The 21687-nt window shown below is 41.4% G+C and overlaps 1 protein-coding gene and 1 long non-coding RNA gene across 3 annotated transcripts in view; both read left to right on the top strand.

The window, feature by feature from the left end:
* The window catches only part of LOC110529987 (cadherin-7-like), a 165810-nt gene extending 146253 nt beyond the window's left edge, over positions 1–19557 (top strand). The window contains exon 12 of the mRNA XM_021612703.3: positions 14732–19557. Within this exon, the coding sequence (XP_021468378.3) occupies positions 14732–15234 (503 nt within the window). The 3' untranslated portion in view covers positions 15235–19557. The remainder of the gene's footprint in view (positions 1–14731) is intronic.
* The window catches only part of LOC110529117 (uncharacterized), a 307966-nt gene that overhangs the window by 215660 nt on the left and 70619 nt on the right, over positions 1–21687 (top strand). The window lies entirely within an intron of this gene.

The raw sequence follows: 21687 nt of genomic DNA, 5'->3' as shown, positions 1-21687 counted from the left end.
ATGCCAATTGGACACATGGTGTTGCTATAACAAGCAATTAAATGTGCAAACTTAGAAAGGTTACGCCCATCACCCCTTGTGACCTACAATCATGGGGAGAATCGCAATTGCATACTCCTCACGTCCTATTTCCTCTCTCCTGGCCTCCTTCTCAAAACCCATTGGATGAGAAAGCTGAGGTCTCGCCCCTCTAACCTCCTCCAATGGGTTTTGAGTAGGAGGTGAGGAGAGAGGACGCGAGGAGTATACAATTAAGATTCTTGCATGGAATTCGGTACTGTAACGCTCGTCGTTGCATGAAGGAGCTGACCAAAGCGCAGCGTGGAACGTGTTCATGATAATTTATTTCAACTGAACACCGAGACAAAATAACAAAATGGAACAAAACGAAACTGTTCTGTCTGGTGCAGACACAAAACAGAAAACAACTACCCACAAAACACAGGTGGGAAAAAGCTGCCTAAGTATGATTCTCAATGATAGACAGCTGCCTCTGATTGAGAACCACACCCGGCCAAATACAAAACATAGAAAATGAACATAGAATGCCCACCCAAATCACACCCTGACCAAACCAAAATAAAGACATAAAAAGCTCTCTAAGATCAGGGCGTGACACATACATACATCAAGCATTGTTATTAGAACATTCTCAGAATGTCAGCGGGATAACAGCGCAACGAAACACTTATGGGACCTAATTTGAACATCGCAGAATGTCCTCAGGATCTCCCCTGTTTGCTGAGTTACTGCTGTTCAATCATCAGCTCAATGAATGCATGTGCATGTATTCTGTTTTTTGCAGTTTATAGTGTGCAGATTCCTAAATTCTTTGTCAATATATTAAGTTTGTCGTCTATTCACCATTTCACCAAATCAAAATCTGTGTATATTTACAGTCTGAAATTATTCAGACCCCTTGACTTGTTGTTACATTACAGCCTTGTTGTAAAATGTAAAAATGGTTAAATAATTTTTTGCCCTCATCAATCTACACACAATACCCCATAATGACAAAGCCAAAACATAAATATTCAGACCCTTTACTTAGTACTTTGTTGAAGCACCTTTGGCAGCGATTATAGCATCGAGTCTTCTTGGGTATGACACTACAAGCTTGGCACACCTGTATTTGGGGAGTTTACTCCCATTCTTCTCTGCAGATAATCTCAAGCTCTGTTAGGTTGGATGGGAAGCTGCACAGCTATTTTCAGGTCTCTCCAGCGATGTTTGATCTGTTCATCTTTCCCTCAATCCTGACTTGTCTCATAGTCCCTGCCGCTAAAAAAGATGGTGTCGCCAGACCTGAGAATATTGTTTCTTATCATCTGAGAGTCCTTTAGGTGCCTTTTTGCAAACACCAAACAGGCTGTCATGTGCCTTTTACTGAGAATTGGCTTCCGTCTGGCCAATCTACAATGAAAGACTGATTGTTGGAGTGCTGCAGAGATGGTTGTCCTTCTGGAAGGTTCTCCCATGTCCACAGAGGAACTCTGGAGCTCTGTCAGAGTGACCATCGGGTTCTTGGTCACCTCCCATACCAAGGCCTTTCTCCCCCGATTGCGCCGTTTGGCTGGGCGGCCAGCTCTAGGAAGAGTCTTTGTGGTTCCAAACTTCTTCCATTTTAGAACGATGGAGTCCACTGTGTTCTTGGGGACCTTTAATGCTGCAGACGTTTTTTGGTACCATTTCCCAGATCTGTGCCTTGACACAATCCTGTCTCGGAGGTCTACAGACAATTCCTTCGACCTCATGGGTCTGAGATACACTGTCAACTGTGGGACCTTTATATAGACAGGTGTATGCCTTTCTAAATCGTGTCAAATCAATTGAATTTACCACGGGTGGACTCCAATCAAGTTGTAGAAACATCTCAAGAATGATCAATGAAACAGGATGCACCTGAGTTCAATTTTGAGTCTCATAGCAAAGTGTCTGAATACTTATGTAAATAAGGGATGTTGGTTCTTTTTTTATTTTTTAATTAGCTAAAATTAGAGAGAAAAAAAAGGTTTTGCTTCATCATTATGGAGTATTGTGTGTAGATTGATGAGACTTTTTAATCCATTTTAGAATTAGGCTGTGAGGTAACAACATTTTGAAAGAGTCAAGGGGTCTGAATACTTTACGAATGCTATGTAGGTTCCTCCCCTCCATTATGGATTTTCCACTATTTGGATTTTTGTGAAAGACACTTAAAATGCAACTTCTCCGACACCGAATTACTGATCTGTATGAAACTTGATATATGGCATCTATAGACCAAGTTCTCATAACGCAACATTTTTAGACTCTCAAACCACATGGCCGCTACTGACCAATAAACTTTCAAGTAGGCGTGACCTGGCACATAAATGCATATGAATCCGACACAGACATTCGTATTGTAACAAAACTTTATACACATGTTTGTAACACTGTCAATAACAATTTGCAAGCACATTTAAATCGACCACACAATGGCGCTGTATTGGTCACATATTTATATCTCTTTCATCTGCTTGACCCAGCGTGATGGAATTTGGCATCCACACTCAAGGATGTGATTGTAGTTAACTTCTTTGGTGACATAGTGTTGTTGGACATGGAAAAACATTCATGCAAGCTTATTGGAGTATAGTGGCAATATTTTTCCAGCTAGAGTTTTGTGAAAAACATTTTTTAGAAGACATGCATCTATCGATGCTATATACCGACTTTGGTGTTGATCGGTCCAGCGGTTCTAGAATTTAAAAAAAATAGTCAACATACATTAAAAGCATATTGTATAATCTGTTAGATTTTGAGTTCTGATATTTGGTAAGTGTGGTAATGACTACAGAAGTAGCACATATTAAGATGATGTGTCCAATTTGTCCTGATGGTGGCACTATGGGGCCAAAGCTTGAACCCCGGCATGGATGCTTGCAGCTATATTTATTATTGTTATTAGAGAGCTATAGCTCTTAAGTGATAAGACCTATAGACACCAAACTTGTTGGGATGTTGTAAGTTGGTGGCCAAATTCATCTGGTTACACATGGTGCAACTCATGGTGGTGATATAAATTGTGGTGGTGTTAAACGGCCAAATGATGGGAATATAAACAACATTTGACTTAAATCTCATCATTTTACCTAGCGTCTCGGAATTTGGTACGTAGGTTCCTCTCTATCCAGGGAAAAAGTGTGCTTGCAGCTATGTTTAGGTGATCATCAGAGAAGCTGGTGAAACCCTATTGTTTTTCTTGGCATTCTTTATTACTATACAGGGTTCTTCCTCCAAGGAAAATGACATGCAATAACATGCAATTGGCATGATGGTAAAGGCTCATGGGCCACACCCTCTCATGCAATGCCATGCCAATTGGCCACATGGTGGCGCTATAACACGTGATTGAAAATGCAAACTTTGAAAGTTTGAGAGTCCTGAAATGTTATATATAGGTACCTCTAACCACAAGGAAAAAATGTGCCTCAAGGATCCATAAAGTCGGCCATGATGGATTTTTCCCCACTGAGAATTTTGTCAAAAACACTTAAAACGCTACTCCTCTGGCACCGAATTACCAATCTGCACAAAAAGTAATATTTGGCCTCTATGGAACAATGTCTTTCAGCGCACCATTTTCCAGGCTAGTATGTCAAACAACATGGACAATAAACATTCACATGTGCATGGTCTGCACTTAAATGCAAATAAATCAGTCACGGATATTTGTATAGAAACAAAACTTGGTACATGTTGCAAACACTGTCAAGACTCAACATATGCAAGAACAATCATATCCATCATATTGTGATGCTATAATGGGCACATTTTATATCTCTTGATCTGTTTGACCCAGACTGATGAAATGCTCAGGGATATGAGTCCAGCTAACCTGTAAAGTACCTTTTTGTATTTTTGGGGATGAGCCCTGCATAGTTAAGGGGGTATTTCCTCCACTGAGATTCTCCCACGTGTTTGTTAGTCACACACTGTTGGGAGGTTCCGTGGTCCAACCAGGCTCCTTGTGTATCTTGCAGCTATTAGTAGATATAGTGAATAAGTGTAGTTTCTTGATGACGTAAGCAGGTAACATGGTGAGAAACTTGTCAAAACATCAGACAATGTCTATGTCCGGGTTTTCCCCATACTATTTTGTTATTTTCAACCCTGCCTTCTTTACTTTTGAATGTATTTATCTTGCGATCTGCCTCTTCTCATTACCTTCCTAAACCTCTCTTTCGCTGTCTCTTCGTCTATCACGGGCCACTTACACCTAAGGTGTGTCTCACAAGTTAGCAATCAACCAAACAGGTGGTTTTCCAGTTACCTTAGTCTCCTGTGACAATCAACCTTTAATAATTGTTCTCGACAGATGATTGAGTGAAAGGTATTTTTCAAAGCTGCAGTCATGTTATTGCTAAGTCCAATTATCTCTTTGCCTAATACAATCTTTGTTAGACAAAATTACTCACACATTTCCTGTTGATAGAGCTAGATATTACGGCTTCATATGGTCGGCGGATCTAGGATCGGCTTTGCCTTTTAGATCAGCACTCCTAATATGAGATGTTGTATCAATATGGGCCCTGAGTTTCTCTCTCTGAAGGTCATTATGAATGTCGAAAGGTATAGAAGGCATGGATATATTACATTTTTTACATGGTTCAGTGCTGTTTTGCGCAAGGGAAGAAAATGTTACCCATTATGTTTTACACAGCAGCAGGCTGACATTTCTCCATTTCTCCTGTTCTCTCCTGTTGTTGTGGAGGATACATTGTATGGCAGCAGATGCCTCGCATCCTTGTATTTCTTAAGACCTCTCCCACGTCTTATTCAGACACCCAAAGCTTCTCCCTGCATATCTGTGGCACTTGTACTGCATCCCAAATGGCAACCTATTCCCAATGTAGCGCCCATAGACCTCTGTACAAGAGTAGTGCACTATGTAGGGTATAGGGTGCCATTTTGGACGAAGACTAGGATTAGTCCACTGCTGCACAGCCTCAAATGAGACGATATTTTGGGCCAACTAAGCCGTTTCCCTTGGGGGTCCTTCCGTCATGGTCGAGGGTGAGGGGCAGATGGATACGTGGAGAGCCAGAAGAGAGAATGTGGACACAGAAAAATAAAAATTTAAATAGGGAATTATTAAAAACTAATGCACTTTTGACGCTTGAGTCAAACTGGGAGAGAAGAGCAAGGACCCAAGCTAAGCTGTACCGAAGGCGCTGAAGCAGTGTGTCGTTTCATAGTTTTGTTTTTGTTGTTGTTCGCATTCAAAACAATGGTATTTTTCCTGATTTGTGCCCCTTTTAATTGCACCAAACTTAGTTGTGTTCAAAGGGCAGAACATCACAACGCTTTGCAACGGAAAACAAAAACAAGGTTTCTTATTGGACAAGTTCAGGTAGTAACTCCCGATTCCAAACATGTTCTTACTACTTGACACAGCCCTGTTTTCTGGTCACAGTAATATTTGACTGACGTGTCTGCACTGCTTTTAACCTGGATGAGACAAAACAAAAATTAAGCACACTCATGTGGCTCAATAATTGTAATGAGGAAAGCTTGGAGGTTCTATACTTTTCTGTAATCTTGAGGCAATCTCACAAATTTTGTCAGAGCTCCTCAAACGACGACAGCAGCTGTTCCAGAGGTCTCTTGGGGCTCTGTGCAGTCACTATACTGTATCGTTGTTTGCTCTGCCTCATAACACTGGAACCATAAATAGATAAACCATGAATAGAGAGGTCACGTAAGGTCATCTGACTCATAACATGAGGGGCCCACAATTTGCAAAACGTATGATATGTTACAAATTCGAATTTGTTCTGGCTAACTTTGAACACGCAACCTTTGGGTTGCTGGACGTTCCTGATATATTCCTTCCCTTCCCATTTGTTTTTGCCTTAAGTGTCCTTCTGTCTTATGTAACCGTTCCAAACGTAACATATTATACTTATTTGAGTGTCCCTGATTTATGTTTACTTTGTTACACCTAGTCTATGAAACAAGGCTGACATAGTCTGTAATTGTGGTGATCGGCGAGTGTTGACTGGCACCCATTCAGCTGAAGTACGTCGGAGGTCGCTTTACTCAGCAAATACCATGTAAATGATGTTGTATTGGATAGTGGATAATTATTTAATTGTTTCAAGATTGTATGGATTGCAAAAATGTATCAGTACTGCTCAGAAGGCTTGTACTCTTCAAGACGGATTATGATGACGCAGTACATTAACATCTGAATGTGCATCAATTCATTTCAGTACAGCATGGTCAGGCAGCCAGAAAATAACCCCAAGCACGCATGAAAAATCTACAAAGAAATGGTTAATTGGCCTCAAAATCAAAATTTTGCAATGGCCATCTCAGTCTCCAGACTTGAAACCCATTGGAAACCTGTGGTTTGAATTGAAAAGGGCAGTCCATAAGCGCAGACGAAGGATATCAAGAATCTGGAAGGATTCTGTATGGAGGAATGGTCTAAGATCCCTCCCAATCTGTTCCAAATGGTCTAAGATCCCTCCCAACTCATAAAACACTTTAAAAAAGGCTGTGTAGTTATCCTCGCAAGGTGAGGTATTGAAAGGTGTTGAAACAGGGGTGTCAATATTTGTGATCCCATCACTTTTAAGATTTTTTTATTACTTGTTTAACAAAATCTATTTCTCTGAGAAATTGTATTAGTATAAAATAATACAACTTTCAAATTCTTTTGAGCGTACAATATAGCTCAGATTTTAAATTATTTATTTAATACAGTCATTTTACCCACTGTAGACAGAGGAGAGGAGAGGGAGCCCAGCTACTGAATCTATCAGTGGCTGGGCTCATTATAAAATATATTAATGAGAACGGGCCCAGCACTAAATATTCTGCTTGTAGTCTCATTGATTTTGCATGATGGATTATTTTCTCAGTTCAAATATGAAAAATTGGGCATAATGTTCAATTGATCTACCGCACATCTCGCCCATTCATCTTTCGGCAAAACTGCCATGTTGCTATATCAAGGCCTTAAGCGAGGCCTGTCGCATGCAATTTGTGACACAACAGTTAAATGAGTGCACAGGGTCCTTGTGACACATTCATAATCACTATATAATAACATGCATTCAACCGTCAGTTAATTTGACACGTGTTAGATTAGTACCGGTATTCAAGCACCCATGCTCACGAACACAAAGGAAGTCTTCATTCATGTCATATATTTTTGTGCCAAACTTTATTATTTTCTGTTCAGCGCTTGTACAAATTAATTTATCTGTATTTACTGTGTGCAAATTGGATAGTAGAACAAAAAATTACCGAACAATACTCTTGAAGGTTTCTTTACAATGCTATATGGTATATTAGATAGTATATGATGAACGTATGGTCATGTCAGTAAAGAGATACTGCCTGCCACTCTTCTAGAAAACTTCTCATGGCCTGACAACTAACACTGAGGATGATTTGTCATCATGTGTCCGCTTGATAAAGTTGTGACTGTACCGGACCTGTTTTAAACTACTGTCTCAAAGCTGTCATATTGATCCTGTAGGCCTGCCACATAATGCCTCAATTAACTAACCAAATCATGTCAAATCAAATCAAGTCCAGGTCAACTGCCTGCAGTGTAGTACTTGTGTTCTGAAATGGCATAAGAATGTTATTCCATATATTGCACAGAAAAAACATCTTGAGTTTCTACATTTCTTGTTTAACTCCCTGGCTTCATCACTAGAAGTGAAATGCTGGTTAGTCGCGTCAGATATTTTGTTTGGAGACGCATTTATAAAGTATAGTTCAGACACAGTCCGCTAGTTGCTTGTGCTGACCACCATGTATAGATAGTTTTCAGTCTCAATTAATTTATTTACATTTGGCTGTAACCCCACAGTAATTGTCTGCCAGCATGAAACGGCGTTTGAGCGATAATTAAAAAGATGATGTACTAAGGTGAAGAACTCCTCCGTCTCAACCCAACAGTTAAAACCACCAAATTGAGGGTGTGGGCAGCACATGGTACCCACTCAAACAAAGGGTAATCTCTCTCAGGTGCTACTGAAGATCTTTGTAGACTCCTGACATATTGCTAGCATTATCATAACATTGTCATCTTCAGTTGTCAATGTCCATCTCTCGTAAAACAGTTTCACTGAATTCCAAAGGGCTTCTCCTGTATGGCTAGTAGTGGGCAGAAATCGGAGAAAATGCTCATACCACATGATGAATGGTCTACATGCAACATTTGAAGTGGAATCCACACTGATTGAAAAGTATTTCAATGTCTTTAATTGACTTGATTTCAATCACCGCCTTCTGTCCCATCAGTTCAATAAATGCCTTGCAGATCCCTACAGCGGTAAGAGGGATTTCCTTTGCCGTCATTTCTGTATTTCTCTATATGTGCTTTTAACAAAGGATCACACTGGCTTATTACCATACCCAAATAATTTATATTGTCAGAACGCCCTAATGTTTCACTATGACCCCTGAAGTAGGCTAGCAATTGTTTTGTTATTCTATGCCATTCAGATCCTTCATGCTCAACTAAGCAGTCGTTCTTGTGTTTCCAATCACTGTAACCAATACTGCCAAATCGCTTTGAATATGGCAGTCCACAGTTCTTGTCCCCCCCCAAAAAGTCGGCAAGCAAAACAAAATAAGCTACCTTTCGAGAGAGAGTACAAAAGCCATTCCCACCATTCTGAAATGGGCTTTTTAAAAAGTGTTGTTTCTGGTGTTTGTACTGATGTTCTGATGCTGATATGTCAGCGTTTCTTTTCTGGCACAATTCGGGTCCCTTTTTAGCCCAGTAAGTACGCACACTGTCATCAAGTTTACCCCAACGAGCTGGGTCAGTGGTGTAGGAGTCCTCCTCGCTGACAGCAGCAGTTGACCCAATGAGGGGACCTGTGGCACATGTGGCAGGGGCAGTTGGAGGTTTCTTGTGCATGCTCTTCTCTGCTACCAGACTAGTTGTGGTGGCTGCTGCTGGCGGTGGCATAGTGTGATGGTCCTGGTCCTCCTGTATAGCAGCTGATATAGCGAGAATGAGGCTTGTTTAGAAAGTTGTTGCCTCACCAGTAGGCTCATCTTGCTCCTCTGCTGTCTGGTCAACTGCTGGCGGTGTGATTGGGAGCTGGTGCACATGATCCAGGCTAGCAGCTAGCCCAGTTGCTGTTGTTGCTGATGTTAGCTCATCATCATTGGCGGCAGTGGCTGTTGAACTTTGTCGAGAGGAACTGGAAGCTGGCTTACTGAAATATCCAGTTAGTTTTGGTATCTTTTTTTAGCATACCTTGGTCCCGGGAACTCTTTCAGCCTCTGCCTTTTTACTTTTGAACTGGCTCAGCTCGCTACAGTGTACATGACTTTGAGGAACATCAAAGGTAGCCGCCAAATTACGACTAACCCGCCAAGACCGCAAACCCATTGCGCCAGAGGCAATTAATCAGTTATTACAATTCCAAATATGGACAACATTCAATCAGCCGCTGGCAAACCATCTAATTCCATAAAAATTCAAATAAATCCAGGGCCCCTAATTTAATTCAGATTTTTACCTGGACTGGACTACAGCCAAGGTTAGCATGTGCATTAAAACTCCCCTGAGTGTCTATCTGTCATGCAATGTTGCATACCCAACATGTTGAACATGAACAGCAGAAATCCAACAAAAATTTTTGTAGTTTTTGGGTGAGTTACATATCTATTACCAGGCAATTAATATTGTTATTATGATACATTCTAAGCATAGCCGCAGGAAGTAGGGGTGATGGGGGTGCTGTTGACCCCCTGATGAATTGAAGAAAAAAATGTCCCAGTCAATAGTTTGGACACACCTACTCATTCCAGGGTTTTTCTTTATTTAGACTATTTTCGACATTGTATAATAATAGTGAAGACATCAAAACTATTAAATTACACACACAAAAAAAAGTTAAACAAATCAAAATATGTCTTATATCTGAGATTCTTCAAAGTAGCCACCCTTTGCCTTGATGACAGCTTTGTACATTCTCGTCCGGGTCGCCCAGAGTCTTCCAGGTTATCTTAGGGGAGGGTTTGGCTGGCTGAGATGTCCTAGTCCCATTGCGCTCTAGCGACTCCTGTGGCGGTCCGGGTTCATGCACGCTGACACGGTCGCCAGTTGAACTGTGTTTTTTCCGACACATTGGTGCAGCTGGCTTCCGGGTTAAGCGAGCAGTGTGTCAAGAAGCAGTGCGACTTGGCAGGACTTTGTTTCAGAGGACGCATGGCTCTCGACCTTTCGCCTCTACTGAGTTTCAGCGATATGACAACACTATAACTACAATAGGATATCACAAAATTGGGGAGAAAAAGGGGTAAAAAAAATATATAATAATAATAAAATGAAAATAATAAAGGCCTGCTCCTTAAATCCCACTAATACGAGAGCACCAGCCTTTACCATATGGACACATTGATTCCCTGTGAACCATTGGCGGCTAAAGAAATGAGACTGCCTAGGCCAATGTAGGGGTAGTACTGTAACTTATTTTGTTGACTAAATAAAAATATATAAATCCTGAACAAATCCTGATGAAAATGCAGGTTATTTAATCTCTCTATAGATACCTAGCCTTTCTGCCTCCCTTTCTATCTGTCTTACTAGGTCCAGCCAATGACTGTATATATGAAGGTCTGGTAAGCTATTGCTTGTGAACTTGTGATGTGTCTATTATTTATCGAATCAACTAACTATATTTAATTGTTACCCAATAAATGAATCATGCAACAATTAACTCGTTCGGAATTTGGGGCACCACGGAAGAAGATGTTTATAGAGTTACCATCGAATTAAACTTGAAAAGATATATAACTTATATATCGATAACAGTCACTCATTAATCGCCTCATATCAATCTCATTCTGAAAGCCGCCTACTCCTTGGATCCGCAAGAACCCCAGCTTTACTTATGATTCAGCACTACACCAAATCAGTTTAATTATTTATTTACTAGCTAACTAAATAATAACACAGAATAACATAAACACTTAACACATGAGAAAAAGTCCCTAGCCGACTAACAACAGCATGCCTGCTTGGTTACCACAAGAGGGAGGGGTAGATAGGGAGAGGGACAGACAAAGAGAGAGTCAAACTTATCGTTGATACATTTGGAAACTACCCTCAAAGTAATAATTTACGCTGCACATGAACCACCTCCCGTTTGGGTAAGAGATCATGAATGTATTTACGTGTAGATGTCTTTGTTCGTCGTCTCTCTGTTGAAACCAATCAATCCATCTATGGGTTGTAGTGTCCCGCTTCAGTGTAAGGCTCTGATTGTCCACCAGAGGTCACAATTTCCTTCTTCTTAGTTGTCTTGGTCTTGTAGTGGAGTGTTCACATATAACAGATACTCTGTGATTGTCTGAGATGGGATTTTGTCCTTCCCACCTCCATGTCTTTAGTCAAAGTTCTAGGACCACTTTTATATGCCCAGCCTGCAGAATGGCAACGTTAAGGTCTAATCTTCTTCACCTCGTGTGGAGATTCAAAGTTCTAACCATTTTCAGCCATGTAGCCACAGCTACATGTTTTCTGGCATAAATTCATTATTCAGAGTTCAGCTCCCGACCACTTTACAGGTCAGTAGCAACCTAGCAATGTTTTGGTCTGGTAGGTGAGGTTATCTTCTCATTTAGTGTTGAGAGTTTCAGTGTTTCCAACCATTTCAAAGTGTGGACCACGGTCTCACGTCTTCTGGTATCTTAATTCTTAGCGAGTCCTTTTAAGCACTCTGGTCGGAAAGGGAGGTTGCATCATACTGACACGCTCGTCTGACCTCATTCGGGGCGTGGCTACTTAATGTGCAACATGGATATGGACATGAAAAGCCATAAACTCATTAGAAAACCAAAATCACATTCCTATCGTAACAAAAATAGTTTAATCGTTCTTAATATTGTATTCACAATTTATTGGATGGAAACTTGACAGCCAAAGGGGTTTTCCTTCCTAAGTTACAGTATTTAGTTCATACAGTTTTTAATAATGTCACAAGCAATATGACATGATTATTCTTTAGATACCCACTGACCATTCCTAACTTAGAAATATTGTTCCAGTATTCACTTTTCGGGTGTTATGGTTTTGGCGGCAAAAGTCTTCTGGGGGACAAAGGCATTCCTTTGAATTTTTTCCCCAATTCAGACACTTGTCAAGACAACATCCCTGGTCATCCCTACTGCCTCTGAAACAAATTGTAGTATGTAAATACAAATAAAAAAAGACCGTATTCCTAACAACAAACACACAAATAAAACTCAATTTCACAAATCCTATAACACACTTATAAAGAAGAAAACCTGATTATTACACTATTGCACTTCAAACAAGAAACACACAAACTAAATTGCACAACCAATTGCATTAGTACTGTACAAAGTTATAGGTGCGCTAATTGATAGATTCCCCCGCTCCCCCTACCTCGGGCTTCCACTGGGGAGACCTGAGGTCAACCTACCCCACCTCCTATTCTCGTACTTCTGTTAGGGAGACCTTCCCAGGCAGTGGCCTGCCTAGCTCACAAACTAGAATCAGGGCGCCCATTCCGACAAGATTAATTGACCCACAGTCCCACAAGGTGACATGATATCATTGACATGACGTGCAAATGAGCGAGAGAAAACCGATCGCGCAAATGTCACCATTCAGAATATTATTATTATTAAAAATAATTGTTTGGGCGCTCCATGCTGCCCCCGGCAAGATGCTGCCCATGTCGCCTGTGCCTAAATCCGCTACTGCCTCCACCGTGCTTGTCTAGCCCAGGGAATGGCATCATGCCTGGGGGATGAGGTATGGTCCGGTCGGCTTCCATATTTCAGCCTGGCGATGGCAGCGCTGATGGATGAATTATTAGACATTTGCCTCCCCTGCTTTGCTCACTCACTCTGCAGCGACAGAGGTTATTTTCAACCCTGGGAGTATAGATCCGACGTGGGAGAGGAGGGGATTCTGGCAGGCAGTCACTAACCTGATGGGTGGACTGTGACTGTGTCTCGGGGAGTATGTTTGACGGAGATGTGTATGTTGGTGTGTTTGTATGTTTGTATGTAACAAGTGTGTGAGTGCGTGTGTGTGTGACACACAGTGATGTTGTATGTGGGTGTGTCCGTGAATGTGTCATATTTATTCTGTGTGTGTGTGTATCTGTGAATGTTTGTGTGTGCTGAGTTAAAGGAGGGGAGATTTATGTCATAGGGTCTATATGCACACAGCCCACGTAGTCAAGTGCTCAGCAATGGGGTGTTCAGCACAGCATAGTATATTAGTCTTTCAGGTAGTGTGTTGGTCAGTACTTTCAACTTGCCCTTGAAATTGATAGAGCTTATGGTCCCTCAAACTTTGCTTTTAGAATATTGTGAAGATGTTGGTTTATATTGTTTTAGACTCTATTCAATTTTAGGATAAAACTTTTCTAGCATGTCAAAAGATGGCACAGAAATGGTCCATCAAGTATATAGAAAGAGAGAGGTCGAACCTTGACATGGTTTGGGGGCTGCACTTGGGTTCGTTTGCTTTTAGGGGCGGCTGCTTTATGACTGGCATATAATCCTGTTTTATTGCTCATATGCTGTGCCCATAAAAAGGATTTAGCGCTGGCCTGCCCAGGGTAAGCAACTTTTGGGAGCAGCCGACTATTACCTGTTAAGTGCACTTCTTTTGACCAAGGCCCATAGGGCTCTGACCAAAAGTAGTGCATTCTAAAGGGGTCATTTGGGATCGCACCACTGTTACACCCTGATATTTACAGCATATTTGGCCACTACAAATCTCTGTGCTCATGTTTTTCTGTGTGTTTATCTCTGTGTTGTTTACATTCTAACAACATGAGCAGGCCAATTACATATTTAAAAAGTATAAATCTTGAAAATCTCATGAAGTAATTTGCGAATACCTCAAAGGAGTCCATTTAAGGTCGATAGAGATCTTTTTGATTTGTCAAGATCTTAAATCAACTTGAATTCTACCGGAAATAACCTTAACTCAGGACTGTAATGAGTAACACCTTTTCTAGATACCACCACACTCGATGAACAGCTAGCTGTTCTCAGCACTGCAGTACAAGTGATTAAAACCTAATCAGTTGAAGCTATTAATAAAACTAATGTAGCGGATCATCTGCCCCCATCTTAAATGTAATTTTCCAGACAATACCAGAACTGCAGTCTCAGACAAGAGTATACTCTTCAGGCTAAAGGTGGGGAAAATACAACGAGGGTGTCTTATATGCCTTGGCTGAAAACACAATGAATAACATGGGCCTATTGAAATGAATGTAATACAGATAGTATCGCTCTTTATCAATCGACTCCATTCCTTTCTCCACCCCCACTGGCTCTTTATCGCTCTATCCATCAAATTGTTTCTCGGAGCTAAGCTTGCCTCCAACGGTTGTGTTGATGTGTTTAGGGGGCCTAATGCCACACAGGTGGCCGACAGGGTTTCCCTATCTTTACCAGTATGTTTTGGACTTTGACCCAAAATTATGAAATATATATTTTCTAATATAGCACAAACGTTCTGTACTGTAGAAAGTCCACAGTGGTCCTGGACATGTGATGCCTCTGTCGTTTTGTCCATCTTGGCTCAAGGTTTGACAAAGAATGTCTCCACAATGATATTTATTGACAGACCATTTTTACTTTGTCTACTAATGATTAACCCTCAGCTATCTTGATCCTCTGCCCTTTGTTGATGGTGATGGTGACTGTCCCTCTCTGTCTCTCAACACAGTGCTTGTCCTGTTGATCGTCACCATGCGACGGAGGAAGAAAGAGCCCCTGATCCTGGACGAGGAGCGTGACGTGCGCGAGAACATTGTGCGCTACGACGACGAGGGCGGCGGTGAGGAGGACACAGAGGCCTTCGACATGGTCGCTCTCCGCAACCTGAAACTGGTCCGTGAGAGCGGTGGCAAGACCCGCCGTGATGTCACCCCGGAAGTGCCCAGCCTCTTCTTGTCTTCCCGGCCACCACCAGACAATGGCATCTTCCGCGACTTTATCTGGGACCGGCTGAAGGAGGCCGACGCAGACGCGTCGGCACCACCCTACGACTCGCTGCAGACATATGCCTTCGAGGGTAGTGGCTCAGTCGCAGAGTCCCTCAGCTCACTGGATTCCCTGAGCACGGACTCTGAGCAGAACTACGACTACCTCAGCGACTGGGGGCCGCGATTCAAGAAGCTGGCAGACCTCTACGGCCACAGCGATGACGGTAACCTCTTTGCCTCTTAGCCCTCGGTTGAGCCTGCTAAAATGTTGGCACGGACAATCTAACAAATGAGGGAAGGAAACTGAAGAATATAAAGAAGGATACAAGAAAGCAAATGTGAGATGACGAGAAGAAAATGCTGTACTCGGAGGATATTTGATTGGTGTATATAAATGCATCAATGACGGTGAGAATAACCAATAGGATGTTGGTTTTCCATTCAAAATGTTTTTTGGGGGACTGGCAGTATTTTTCAAAGAATGAACTTTGCGAGAATTTGTTAACTAGATTTAATATGATGGAAATTATGCAAAGCTTAAGACGTTGGGATGGGCTCCAGACCCTTAGAAGGACCTCAACGCACAAATGTCCAGACTTTCTCAAGTCACGTGACATTCAAATGTGACGAAAAGTGAACCAATATCTATGCTCCAGTGTTATTACAACAGTGACATTATCAAGTACTCCCTCATGTCGTGTTCAAATGAAAACAGTGCCACCTTGAACTGGCCCTGTAGTCTGTCACAGGGTTCACTGTGATCTGCAATATTTGTTTCAAATGTATATTTATAGAACAGATTCTCAATTTAACTCCATGTGGATTTTACAGCAGTTTTTTTAACAAACAATGGATTTGATCAATTCAGGCTTACCGTGGTTCATGTTCAGTAGGGATCACTGTAGCAAACTACTTTAAAGCAGAAAACAGAAATGAGTGTTTCTTATTGGACCAGAAGTCTCTGCCCCCTTTCTTCAATTTGGTGCCTAACGAACACGGCAATGATCTCTCAACCATTTAGAGTATCAGAAACAATGCATTCCTATAAATGTATGTAGACACCTGCCAGGGATGTCCCTTGTCACACTGAATGCTTTAAGGGTCACAGTGCCGCTGAAGGGTTTATGAAGTCTCCCTCCATTGATGCAAGGGAACAAACACCTCTCACTTACATTGCTCCGTTAAAACCTTGTCACACAGCAGCATAATACTGGTTTCTAAGAGCAGCAGCGTAACATTGTTCTAAATTGAATGCAGAGTATTGGTATCTCCAACATTCAAAGCTGTTGTGATGTTTTTTGTATCCTATGAGGTGTTCTAGCTGCCATGTTGGTTTAAACTGTGTTTGTTTTTTAAAATGGAAACATAGCTATAGCAGCATGGGAAAAAACAGTTAACAATGTGTTGAAGAACATTACAGCAAAGCTTCGGGCATTTGTAAAAACACCAAGCCAAGGAGAATGTCAATTGCTATTTCACATACAGTGAGTAGAAATATAAATGTATGAAGTCAGATTAGTTTGAAATATAAACTTATCTTGCAAAATAAGAAATATGCATACATCATGCTGCTTAAAACATATTTTGTGAGAGGGAAATGCAAGGAAAGGCAGCTGGGAAAGTTTTGATTGAGAGCTCTTTAGGTTTAGGTTTATTTGAACATATTGGTATATATGCAGAAACATACATACAATGCAATGTCAATACAATATAAAACACATGTAAAAGATACATGACAGCCCTTCTGAAGCTGATGACCATATCCTTGGTTTTCTTTTCGTTCACATACAGGCAGTTGGTTTTCCCCATTGGGCCACTGCATATACTGCTACATGTGTTTGGCCAGGTAGCTTGCCAGGGAGCAAAATCTGTGAATGTGAGGATGGATGCTCTTTGGGAGGCTAGAGTCTATGGTGATCATGCATAGCACAAACAGTAGATGAGAGAGCACTCCACCCTGGGGCACTCCAGCTGGGACTGGCTGTGAGTTAGAAAGGCATGTTCTCGACCTCACCGTCTGCTTGCGGTTGTCCAGTTCGCTCTTGATAGAGATCCATAGTGAGCGGGTCAGCCCATGCTCCACTAGAGTGAGTAGGAGATGGCTATGGTTTAGGGTGTCAAATGCTCTGGAAAAGTTAATGAAAGTTGCATAAACATCCTGCTTTGGCACTTCATTTGATGTGTTGTGCCAGAGCAGCCACTGTTGACCTGTGCTTCACAAAGCCATGTTGTGAGGAGTTGATGTTCGGAGCAGTCTCCTTCTACAGCATGTTGTGTTCAACCACTCATAGATTTTTCCCATGGAGCTGAGGAGAGAGATTTTCCTGTAGTCTTGGAGGAAGATGGGGTTGCTCTTTTTAGGCACAGCACAGATGATGGACTTTATCCATTGAGAGGGGGAAGTAGCTGTGTTCCAGAGATGTTGAAGATATCGCACAGTACTGGTGCAAGCTCCATACAGTCGGGCCTGCAGACTTCTGCCCATTCAGCCGCTTCAGAGGGGTTTTGATCTGGCCAATGTTGAAGCTGGGGGGACAGACGTTTGTAAGCTTGTTTTCAACAGCCTCAATTTCAGGGATCATGCATGTTGTACCTTCCCATAAAGAGGAAAGTGGGCCTTGAGAATGTCACATTCCCTCTGAGAATGCTGTTGATTGAGGGCTGAAAGGTTTTCTCTGGTCTCACTTGCACCAATAAGGCTTTTCAATGATTTGTATTAGCCAGCAAAGTTAGACGACTTCAGCTGTTGGACTTCTGCTTGGAAGTACTCTTTCTTGGCATTTTTCACTAGAGCTGCAACATTCTGCTGAAGCGTCTTGTATTCTGCTTTGTCTTGACTGAGCTGAGGCTGAGTCTGTATGTGTGGCCATCCATTGCTTGTCTCTGGTGGTAAGTTAACTTTTTTGATGGAGAGATTACTATTGAGAGTAATATTTTAGGAGAGAGTTAAGTTCATCTGTCTGCTCTTGGCAGTGTTTTGCTGTTTAGACTGATGTGAAACTATCTATATTTAGTGCCATGGAGAGAGCACTTAGGTTGTCAGAGGCACGGTGTTGTTTGTAGATGTACTGAGCTGGTGATTTAGGCCATTCACCTGCTGACCACAATATGGTCTGGTGATCCGACTCACCTCAGTGGTAGATGCTTGGCTTTGGAGTATAGGCCTTTCATGATGGTAAATATAGAGTTTAGCTGATCAGCTCCACATGTAGAGTTTGTTACCACTTGGTTAGGGCCATACCTAGAACAAAGAAAACCATGCTTGAATCTGTTTGTGTCACCCAGAATCACCTGGGAGGGTGTATTTGCGTTGCACATGGTCCAAGCACCGCCCTTGAGACGTCGCCTCTTTAGAAGTTGGGGGTGGGATGTAAATTATATCTGTTATAATACAGTTCAGGCCACGGTGAGGCGTGAGAGTTTCGTCCACAGCCAAAGGCACTCACAACGATTGTCCTCAAGTTCACGTAGTCGTTTGTGCCTGATGTTACTGTCAATGTATAGGGTGATCCCTCCTCCAGAGCTGCACAGCTGTTTATTTATTTTGTTTGATGACGGTTCATACAGTTGATGCTCATTAGTAGGAGAAAACGTTGTACAATAAATGGAAGCAAGACAGTCCTACATATCCTTTTCATGCTATTGTGCTGACTCAAACCATACAATGCTATTCTAACTTAAATCCAACAGGTCTAATGATGTACAATGCAGTTCAAAGGCATTTTTCAAGACTTCACATAAACATCTGCTAAGACCCCCTCATAATCTCTTACATTTTATCTCACAACAATCTTGAGTTATTATCAAATATTTTGAGGCCATAGAAAAATTGTCGAGTTGATTATAAACTTATAATATATGTTGAATAATATTATTATATATAATAATTCATTATACTTTTGGCATGAAGTGTTATTTGGGGTGTTTTCACACTTGGTCCCTTTCAGCCAAATCTTTTTAATTCAGTGTGGTTCACTTAATTTTTTGTGCAGTGTGAATTCTCCAAAGGTACTCAGACCCCTCACAAGAGCCCCCCGAAGCTAACCGAACTGAGTTTGTTTCGCTTGAATTTCGCGGTCTGGTTTCTTTTTTTAGGGCAATGTGAACACAAAGCTCTCCATGTTCACTTGTAAATATTTCCACACCACACACTAGGCTACTGCAACACCATTTTCCCTACCATAAACCTTCACGTTAGTGCCACAAAAGAGAGAATATCATGATGTGCAGGTGTGCTGTTTTTGGATATTGATTAGCGATTGTCAAGGATGAACATATCTGTGAAGTTTTGTACCAACACGATGTTCAGATTATTGCCATATGTGATCTATAGGCTAAGAAAGCTTCATACACTGTTTATTCGATTGTGGGGTTTGAATAGTGTGAGACGACAACAATATTTGGTGAGAATCACAACATATGGTACAAAATCAATACTAGCTCCTAAAGGGAAAGTACATTGGGTGTACACCACATATTGTTTCAGTCCCGCTTCAAATTATGTTCAGCCTATAAAGACTTCATAATGCCTTCATAAACACTAAATAAATGTGTTACAAATCATCTATAACCAACCGTATGTCATGCTTTATAGAATGTTCATAAATGTGGCATAACTGTGTGATATAACATGTTGAATATTATTATAAACATGTGCTTTGTAAAGGGCTCTGAAGGGTGGCACACACTCTAAAGTGAAGTCGTGTAAGTCCCATTACACCCATTTCGTTCCCAGACACTTCCCTTTTTTCACATGTGCCGAATACAACAGGTGTAGGTAGACCTTACAGTGAAATGCTTACTTACAAGCCCTTAACCAACCATGCAGTTTTAAGAAAAAATAAGTGTTAAGAAAGTATTTACTAAAATAAACAAGCAAAAAATAAATAAATACAAATAATAAAAAAGCAACAATAAAATAACAAGAACAAGGCCATATAGAGGGGGTATCGGTACAGAGTCAATGAGCGGGGGCACAGGTTAGTCGAGGAATTTTAGGTAATATGTACATGTGGGTAGAGCTGAAGTGAGTGTGCATAGATAATGAACAGAGAGTAGCAGCAGTGGAAAAATGGGGGGGGGGGGGGGGAATCAATGAAAATAGTCTGGGTAGCCATTTGATTAGCTGTTCAAGAGTCTTATGGCTTGGGGAAGAAGCTGTTAAGAAGCCTTTTGGACCTAGACTTGGTGCTCCGGTACCGCTTGCCTTGCGGTAGCAGAGAGAGCAGTCTATTACTAGGGTGGCTGAAGTCTTTGGCAATGTTTAGGGCCTTCCTCTGACACCGTCTGGTATAGAGGTCCTGGATGGCAGGAAACTTGGCCCCAGTGCTGGGCCATACGCATTACCCTCTGCACAGCAGGGCTGGTGGACCAAAGCATCAAACTTGGCCTTCAGTTAGGGTTAGGTTTCAAATCTAATTTTGGCATTTTGGAGATGGGCAGGTTTTAGCCTTAATTATGAATTTATAACTGGTGATGACCAGGGGGAATGTTTTTGCTAGCAAGGGACATAGCCTGATGACAAATACTTTACTCAGTAAGGTCACTCCCAAAAAAATTCTATGGTCACTCCCACTTATGCCAACTTTGAATGGTTGATATCCCAGGTTCATATGTGCTGTGTGCGCAATAGCCTGGGGAAGACGTACACCAAGAAACACTTACCTTGATGAAAGCCCCCAACCAAGTTACATGTTCTTCAGTACACAAACACACACACACAACAATATAATGAGCCATACTGTGTTGGACCCAGTCAGGTCTTCGCCCACTTCGCTGCTGAAAGATCAGCCACAAAATGTTGGCACCATTGCAACAGGTTGTAATCAAGCCCTGGTCTACAGCATGGGAACAGAAGAGGAATACCTGGTGCGGTAGTCTCAGGTTGGACTTCTCCAAAGACAGACAGACAAACTCTAGCTTTGCAGGTCAATCAAGTCATTGAAATACCTCTCAGACCCTACAGTAACCTGTGGATCATGAGAGAACCTTCATAAATCAGCTGAAGGTTAAAAACCTATTTATTTACACTTTATGTAGTGTCCTGTAGTTCTCAGTTTAAAGGTTATTCATAACACATCCATAAAGACACTATATCGCATGACACTACTTACTTTAAAGTCAGACATCTTTGGTCATTCATTACACATACATAAAGGCTTAATGATATAAACAAATGTATTAACACTAGCAGCTAAAACAAATAAACATTAAAGACATGTTTAAACCATTCATTTCCTTTTATTTTGATGTGTTTTTAACAATACAAGTACATACATTTTTGAAAAGTCCAACAATGCAATTATATTGGACATTACATTGAACATTACACAGGGCTGTAAATAGTGTAGCTTGTCCCTAAGCTTCCGGACAAATGTTTCTTGGCTCTGCCTGCCGGAGGTAGAGCATGTTGTTTCCAACCTTAAAGCAACAAAGAAAGTTAGCAGGTCTGTTAGGAAATGCTTTTTTCACATCTGGATAAGGGCATTTCTGTTCTGCACCAGAAATACTCTAAATGGGGAGATGGGAAAACTCCATTCGATTTCGTATTATTATATTCCTCTTTCCTTTCCAAATCTCATGATGTGACTATGAGACGTGTCTGTATCTAGGGGGATTTTTATTTAGCAGAGTGACTAGCAATTGCTGTGAAGTCACCAAAATTATTTGAAAGGCCGATTGAGGTAGCTATGTAATC

Source organism: Oncorhynchus mykiss, chromosome 8, assembly GCF_057628025.1.
Source record: "Oncorhynchus mykiss isolate SJ-2025 chromosome 8, ASM5762802v1, whole genome shotgun sequence".
NCBI lineage: Eukaryota > Metazoa > Chordata > Actinopteri > Salmoniformes > Salmonidae > Oncorhynchus > Oncorhynchus mykiss.
This window is presented reverse-complemented; position numbering and strand designations above follow the sequence as displayed.